The sequence below is a fragment of the Sinocyclocheilus grahami genome, unplaced genomic scaffold, assembly GCF_001515645.1.
Source record: "Sinocyclocheilus grahami isolate Dianchi unplaced genomic scaffold, SAMN03320097.WGS_v1.1 scaffold117.1, whole genome shotgun sequence".
NCBI lineage: Eukaryota > Metazoa > Chordata > Actinopteri > Cypriniformes > Cyprinidae > Sinocyclocheilus > Sinocyclocheilus grahami.
In genome coordinates this window covers 586806-595472 of record NW_015505296.1, presented here as the reverse complement: position 1 = coordinate 595472, position 8667 = coordinate 586806, and the positions used below count along the sequence as shown (strand labels likewise).

General features: G+C 34.9%; 1 protein-coding gene and 1 long non-coding RNA gene across 3 annotated transcripts in view; one reads left to right on the top strand and one right to left on the bottom strand.

Annotated features, from left to right (window-relative positions):
* The window catches only part of LOC107589532 (leucine-rich repeat-containing protein C10orf11-like), a 307941-nt gene extending 301797 nt beyond the window's left edge, over nt 1–6144 (bottom strand). The window contains exons 1-2 of one of the 2 annotated variants that reach the window (XR_001609683.1): nt 6033–6108; nt 5496–5596 (exon numbers count right to left, since the gene is read on the bottom strand). Coding sequence is in view for 1 of the 2 variants with exons in the window: in XM_016278005.1 (XP_016133491.1) it covers nt 5496–5596; nt 6033–6128 (197 nt within the window). In the remaining variant the exon portion in view is untranslated. Of the gene's footprint in view, nt 1–5495; nt 5597–6032 lie in introns of both variants that reach the window. The other variant, XM_016278005.1, reaches the window with a different exon arrangement.
* Nucleotides 6145–6314: 170 nt separating this feature from the next.
* LOC107589534 (uncharacterized) lies at nt 6315–7830 on the top strand. The gene is made up of 3 exons (XR_001609684.1): nt 6315–6392; nt 6566–6829; nt 7564–7830. It is a non-coding gene; the product is annotated as an uncharacterized lncRNA (long non-coding RNA).
* The last annotated feature ends 837 nt before the right edge of the window (nt 7831–8667 follow it).

Genomic DNA, 8667 nt, shown 5'->3' with positions numbered 1-8667 from the left:
GGGGGGGGGGTTTGTTAAAATAGGACAAATCTTCAGCAGTCGTGGCCTAATGGTTAGAGTCGGACTTGTAACCCAAAGGTTGGTACCGGCAGGGATTGTAGGTGGGGGGAGTGAATGACCAGAGCTCTCTTCCACCCTCAATACCACGACTGAGGTGAGACCCTTGAGCAAGCCAATTTTTTAAAATTTTTACCAAATTAAATGAAACTATTTACACTGCAAAATTACAACTGCAGTAAATAACGTTATGAGATTATTGTTTTAAATAACATTTTGAATATACAAATAAGAAATGCATACTTTTAAACATGAGACTAATCCGCCAGTATTCAACCGTTTCCTTCATAACTCATCATTCATTCCTTCATAATCATTGAGTAACAAGCACGCCGAGTATTGCTTGGAGAATGTGCAATACTTCTGTTTAGATCTTTGTTTGGAAATATTTTCGTCAGTCAATATAGTGTATAAAAAATGTGTCTAAACTTAATATATTACTTGTTTGTTGAACTAAAATCCATGTAACATTTGCAATCGTGAAAATATTCAGCAAAATAGCTCCCTTGTCATGGTATGGACATAACTACATCATGTTAATTTTTACCCCAGTATGTTTGTTCTGTGAGTTCTTTATGTGTGCCGTTATGCTCATTTGATTTGATTCCTCCATGAAAGTCTTTTACAGACACAGCACAAGCCTCAACAGCGCGACATTGATACCAGAAATACACTATCCATTATCAATCGCTGTTTAAGCTGAATGTAATAAAATCAGAAGAATAATTTTCGCATTTTGATATGTAACTAGTTATTTTTAATCAGGCTATTTCCCCCTTCAGGCAAGTAAAATTCTCGAGACATTCTCGAGGCTGGTCAGCTAGCTAGTTCAGTCTGTATTTTACTACTGCAATTCTTCCTGATGACGATTGTAAACAGTCACGGAGTCCTTCAGACTGGATACATTTTTGCAGTAATGTGACCAAAATTATTTAAGACCCATCTGAATTTAAGACATTAAGACTTTTAAGGCCACCCTGTTCAAAAACAAAACTGGACAGAAAGGAACAGGATGCAGATGTCTCAACACGCACTTTTGAAAGTTTTTAACAACACAATGGCCAAAGATTTCAGTCTAAACATACATGTCTGTAGCAACAATGTTTTAAAGGGGATGAATTAAAGGGATACAACATTCAAAAATGAAAATTGTCATTTATGTTCATGTGGATCTTAAAATGCTAGACTTTCTTCTGTGGAACATAATAGATGATATTTTGAAGAACGCTGGAAACCATTGATTACTATTGTATGAAAATTTTCTGAAAAAATATATTCTTTCAATTCTGCAGAAAAAAAGAAATACATGATGAGCAAATGATGACATAGGCCTAACTTTCATTTTTGAGTGAAGTCTTTAAAAGATCCAAGCAGAGAGGGATTTACGTTGCAAACTGTTGATTAAAAAGCTAATGAAATAAAATCGAAGAATCTAAAACTAGTCCATGTAGATGACTAGACAACTACCGTGACACATCCTGCATAAATGCTCATTTCTGGATGACTCAAATTGTCTTGTGGCAGCCCTGAGGACAACAAAAGAACCTTTCTATCACTTTGTCATGTTCACATATTTAAGTCCTCATGCTAGAGGGCAGGATGTCTGTCTATTAACTTCTTACTGTGAGGTCTTTGTGTGAACATGGCAGAAGAAGCAGTGAAATCCTGACTGTAGCCCACATCCTCACTTTATTCTGATCACATGCCTCTTTATAAATTAAATTTCACACTGAATGTAACCCTAGACCCAACAAAGCACATGACCTAAACCGCTTCAGTAACAGAACCTTCTGTTCTGCTCAAAGGCTCTGTGAAGTGGTAAAAAAGACAATTATTTCAGAGCCAGCTTTGGCATTCTTGCATTTGATATGTACATATACAGATGTCAGTAGAAAGCCTCCCTTTCTGACAAGCCCTGTTGCCAAAAATCATCTGTATTGGCAGTGTGATTCTAAGTGAGCAAGATGAGTTTTTCTAAAACATAAGTGGTGAAACCTCACTTTTCTGCGTGTATATCACTACATCGGTAATGTAAATCTAGCAGTGTTTTAACGGAAAGACAATGAACATGACATTGTTCTAGAAGCATTCCTATTAATAGCCTACCGATGTGCCCAACTATTCTGGTAATTATCTTACACATAAAACGTTATAAATTATATGATGATAGCATAATGGCTCAGCAAAGGCAATAAACCACAGTGTAAGCGTTTCTATGTGTGTATGGTGAAACATTATGGCCGAAACTGATGGAATAAAGAGCATTTCATAAAAGAACAAGCATCATTCCAAACCACTAATTTCGTGAATACATGGTGCAGATACTGATTTCTTCAGTCATGATCGTATAGCACGCTGTATAATTCACACCCATGACAGCTGACCAAATTATGTATGCGACCCCCCCCAAAAGGAAAAAAAAAAACTTTTTATGCCTAAATATTGATAATTCTGGGTTCTGCTCGAGGTATGCTGGTTCCAAAAACGTGTCTGGGAGTAAGTTCAGTCGACTATTGACTGAACAGACATACTCAACAGAGCGACGAATCAACGAGTCACCGTGGAAACAGACGCTAAGAAAATGCACGCCATATTGCTTCTTTTGTTCTTCTTTTGTTCAATGTCCATTTGCATACTTAGTGCATATCACCACCTAATTGGTGGTTGTGCTATAATTTTTCATTTTCTTTCTTTCATTTTTTATGCTAATTATATAAAAAAGACATATATGTTTATTTTTATTATAAAAATACATTATAGAAAATGCAGATCCATGATGTGTGAGATAATAAAATAAACTACCTTGTTATAATAGTGTTTTATATTTAATTTATATCAATAACTATTATATATGACATTAAAATAAATATAAATACCATATTAAAATAACATAATATTACCTAATATATTACTTATATTAGTACTTTATAATTAACATACACACATATATACACATACAAATATATACACTAACGCTCAATTTTGGGATCAGTAAGACTTGTAATGTTTTTTAAAGAAGTCTCATGCTCATCAAGGCTGCATTTATTTGATCAAAAATACAGAAAAAAACTCTTGCAAAATTTTATTAAAATATAAAATAATGGTTTCTATTTTAATATACTTTAAAATATAATTTATTTCTGCGATGCAAAACTGAATTTCCATCAGCCATTACTTCAGTGTAAAGTGTCACATGATCCTTCAGAAATCATTCTAACATGCTGATTTATCATCAGTGCTGGAAACTGTTGTGCTGCTTAATATTTTTTGGGAACCTGTGATACTTTTTTTCAGGATTATTTGATGAATAAAAAGTTAAAAAGAAGAGCATTTATTTAAAATAGAAATCTTTTCTAACAATATACACTACCATTCACAAGTTTGGGGCCAGTAAATTTTTATTCTTTCTTTTTTTGAAAGAAATTAAAACTTTTAAACTGATAAGAAGTGATAGTAAAGATTTAGAATAAATGCTGTTCTTTTTAACTTTTTATTCATCAAATAATCGTGAAAAACTATCGCAGTTTCCCAAAAAAATATTTGGCAGCACAACTGTTGCCAACATTGATAATTCTAATAATAAACCAGCATATTAGAATGATTTCTGAAGGATCATGTGACACTTTACACTGGAGTAATGGCTGATGGAAATTCAGTTTGCATCACATAAATACATTATATTTTACACTATATTAAAATAGAAACCATTATTTTAAATTGTAATAACATTTTGCAAGATTACCATTTTTTTGTGTGTATTTTTGATCAAATAAATGCAGCCTTGATGAGCATAAGAGACTTCTTTAAAAAAAACATTACAAGTCTTACTGATGCCAAACTTTTGAGCTGTAGTGTACATATGTAAAACTACAACTATATTGTAAATATATACATTATTGTGCGCAATCTGCCATGCCCACTGGAGTCTTGTCAATAGGTCGAGCGTGCACTGATAGCTCTGAAGTAAACTAACCCTGAAATAGACCCTGCTCTGGAGCAGGTTATGTTCAGAAAATAAGTTGCTGTGGCTACTTGCATACCCTAAAACTTACCTCCATTTTTGGAACCAAAAGCCGAGTTGGGATCAGTAAGACTTGTAATGTTTTTTAAAGAAGTCTCTTATGCTCATCAAGGCTGCATTTATTTGATCAAAAATACACACAAAAAAATGGTAATCTTGCAAAATGTTATTACAATTTAAAATAATGGTTTCTATTTTAATATACTTTAAAATATAATTTATTTCTGCGATGCAAAACTGAATTTCCATCAGCCATTACTTCAGTGTAAAGTGTCACATGATCCTTCAGAAATCATTCTAACATGCTGATTTATCATCAGTGCTGGAAACTGTTGTGCTGCTTAATATTTTTTGGGAACCTGTGATACTTTTTTTCAGGATTATTTGATGAATAAAAAGTTAAAAAGAAGAGCATTTATTTAAAATAGAAATCTTTTCTAACAATATACACTACCATTCACAAGTTTGGGGCCAGTAAATTTTTATTCTTTCTTTTTTTGAAAGAAATTAAAACTTTTAAACTGATAAGAAGTGATAGTAAAGATTTAGAATAAATGCTGTTCTTTTTAACTTTTTATTCATCAAATAATCGTGAAAAACTATCGCAGTTTCCCAAAAAAATATTTGGCAGCACAACTGTTGCCAACATTGATAATTCTAATAATAAACCAGCATATTAGAATGATTTCTGAAGGATCATGTGACACTTTACACTGGAGTAATGGCTGATGGAAATTCAGTTTGCATCACATAAATACATTATATTTTACACTATATTAAAATAGAAACCATTATTTTAAATTGTAATAACATTTTGCAAGATTACCATTTTTTTGTGTGTATTTTTGATCAAATAAATGCAGCCTTGATGAGCATAAGAGACTTCTTTAAAAAAAACATTACAAGTCTTACTGATGCCAAACTTTTGAGCTGTAGTGTACATATGTAAAACTACAACTATATTGTAAATATATACATTATTGTGCGCAATCTGCCATGCCCACTGGAGTCTTGTCAATAGGTCGAGCGTGCACTGATAGCTCTGAAGTAAACTAACCCTGAAATAGACCCTGCTCTGGAGCAGGTTATGTTCAGAAAATAAGTTGCTGTGGCTACTTGCATACCCTAAAACTTACCTCCATTTTTGGAACCAAAAGCCGAGTTGATCCGCTTACTTACCCTTAAACATACCCGGTTATGTCACATAACCTGCTTTCTGGAATACCCCCAGACAGGATAATGTGGGACATAATCCTGTTGCAAAACCTATTGGGAAAAATTATGTCTCTCCCTCCTCAGGTCCATACAGGAATCCAATATGTGCAAAATATGCTTATCAGCACTGTCTCCCATCATCACGGACCTCCAATTATCATTGTCTGTTAAGAGCTACACTGAGACACAAACAATAACTTACCTCAGTTGGTTGAAGCTGAGCTCTAATCTTCTTGCCACTTCTCCATATTTTGCCCCAAGAAAATCTGGAACGTCTTCCCAATCATGCCCAACGCAGGACACCTGCATAAACGCAACAGAGAGAGGGAGCGATATCAGTTTTATTACATAGCTGGAACGTTGAAGTATTTTTCTTTCAAGAAATAGACCTTCTTAACCATTACACTGAACTGATGAGGATTAAAGATATGTTTGAAGCTGTTCAGCTGTCCATAAACATGTGACGGCTAATAATTCAAACTATTGTGTGAATGAAACCACTGTTATTATGTTAGTCAACAACTGTTTAAAATAAATATTTGTCATAATATTTTTGACTATAGAGTGGTCTCGCGACACAGAAAATATATTTATATAAATATATCCTCCGTTTTTATCTACATGACACAGCATGACTTGACAAAAAAAACTAAACAAACGCACACTTTGGGGCATTTGGTGTGTACTGGCTGGATAGTACACAGGTCACAGGACAACGTGTTAGCAGTATTTCACTTACCTGACTTCCCTTCACTACAACCATTGACTCGGTGTATGCCATTGCAGTCAAATGACAGTTCAGAAGGAAAGAAGCATCAAACGAAGACCACCACATATGTTTTTTCTGCTCATACGACTGAAACGTTTTCTTTATGTTTTCAACATAAACTTTTAAACTACGCTCCGACTGAAGCTTTACTTCTTCCGCGTGCTTGTGTCAGCTGATCTAGGACGGAAGCACGCGCCAGCGTTCAATCGCTCAAATCTGTTTCAGCTGCTTATGTTGCCATGAAAATAATGGTGAGTGAGTAGCATTCCTGCTAGCAATCCAGACAGCTTTCGTTTGAAAAAGTAACAGTTTTAGTCACTGGATGTTAGGGTAAGTTTGCAAAGTATGTGTTAAAAGTGTTACACAACGCATAATAACTCAGAAGTCATATTTCACTGCATTATAATTTCGCTAATCATATTTAACTGTCCTATTCGTGTGTTCATATAATCGCTTAAGTTAAAATAACCCATTAAAGCTTTATTGTTGTCGTTATATGACAGGACACGCACAGAAGCTTTGGGTGGGAGCGCCATGCCGTCACATCGGATCCTCCCACAGGCTTTTGGAGACGAGCAGGATCTTATGATGGCGGCAGCGCGCGGACACTACAATAATGCATTCACTTAGTTAGGCTGCTCAAATGTGCTTCATAGGACATCACTGGAAATCTGTTTAAATGATCATCTTTATAGGAAATGAAAGGATTGTGCCTGTAAATGTCCATACCTGTCGTAACACATCGGAGCGCGTGTGTGTAATTTCAGGTAAAGTGGTTCATTGTGGTCTCTTTTTTACCAAACTTAATGCTAGGAAATGCTTTGTAATGCATGTTTAACGCTTGTGAAGGAAGAACCCTTTTTTTTATTATTATGATTATTTTTATAGATGTTTCGAAAGAAAGGAAGCGGACTCATCTTTATAGGAAATGAAAGGATTGTGCCTGTAAATGTCCATACCTGTCGTAACACATCGGAGCGCGTGTGTGTAATTTCAGGTAAAGTGGTTCATTGTGGTCTCTTTTTTACCAAACTTAATGCTAGGAAATGCTTTGTAATGCATGTTTAACGCTTGTGAAGGAAGAAAGCTTTTTTTTTATTATTATGATTATTTTTATAGATGTTTCGAAAGAAAGGAAGCGGACCAAGACGCTCTATAGCCTAAATTTACGCAAAATAAGCCGTTTTCATTTTTAAAGAATTTGAGTTGGTTGGATTTCAGCAGTGTAGCCTACTTATGGGAGTTTTTCTAAACACTAAAAATATAATAAATATTGTATTTTTTTTTTTTATTGGAACTGATTTGTGTTACTAAGCTGCTTTACCTAGGCTATCACTTAATGTCTATGTTTTGCACAAGTGTTTTCGGCTGCTTTAGGCAGCTCTGTAAATGACGATATTTAGTCATGCATAAACATGACGATATGAAATATATGAAAATACATTTGCATTTAAATAATATGAATTACGCCCCCCCATTTTTTCTTCTTCTCCCATTTAAGGGTAATACCGAGTGCTTGGTATCTGGTTCAGAAGCTCATTCGTCATGCAGACAATAAAGAGAAAATTGTTGCCCGATGCTGGAAATTTATGGTTACCCTTCTTTGCCCTAATAACTCACGCAGTGTCACGCGCTGACAGCTTGTGCAGAAAACAGTCACACATCTTTACATACTGAAGAAAGACTCTGTGTTAAGCTTGTTTAAAATGGCCGATATCAACACTAGTGTCTGTTTGAATCTGTGTACAGCAGTCTTCCCAGTATTTGCACTTTCAAAAACGTATGCAAATATGTATCAAGACTGAAAATGGCTGCTCAATTATAATTATATATATATATATTTCTATTTGTTTCGACTCGACATTCAAGGGTTTTCAAAATTGTCTTCTAACAAGGCCTGTGTGTTATATGGCTAAATAATTCTAACTTTCTAAATATTAGAACACGTAAACTACGCTAAAAAAGCCAAATGCTGAAATGCAATCAGTAAATATTGATTTCTGGAGAGAGAGAGAGCGCGTGTGTGTGAGAGAGCGAGATGGGATTAATAATTAGCTCACACGTTTATACAGGCTTTTACAACAAAATTATTTATGTATCATTTTAAAAGTTAGATGCACTTAGAAAATGTGAGCAATGCTATTTTTATGAAGAAGAGGGGTGAGATGTTTGTATAGAGATTAAAACCGCGTTTTAGGGTTAGGGTAAACCAGCAAAGTGTATTGTTTGTCATAGATCAGGGTTATCTGTTTCAGTGTGTCTGACATACTCCAACAAAATCTACATTTCTTTCACGCTGATGACTGTCCACTCCAGGTTTTCTTGCTCTCCTAGATGACCTGTCAAGCGGATTACCGCAGAAAGAGATTAATGGTGGAGGCGGGTTGCAATAATAATCGTTTTGTTTGATGTGACAACTTTGATAGGCGTTGATTTACTTACAAACTGATAGGCTTTTAATTGAGCGCCTCCATCCAGTGAGAGATGAAAAGCAAAGCGCATTGAAAAGCTGCTCGATTGCCCCGGAGCCTCAATACTGATTAGCCGTCTCAGCGGTGACTAGTTCAAGGCATTTTAAACTTCTTTCTCAAAGGTCTGACAGACC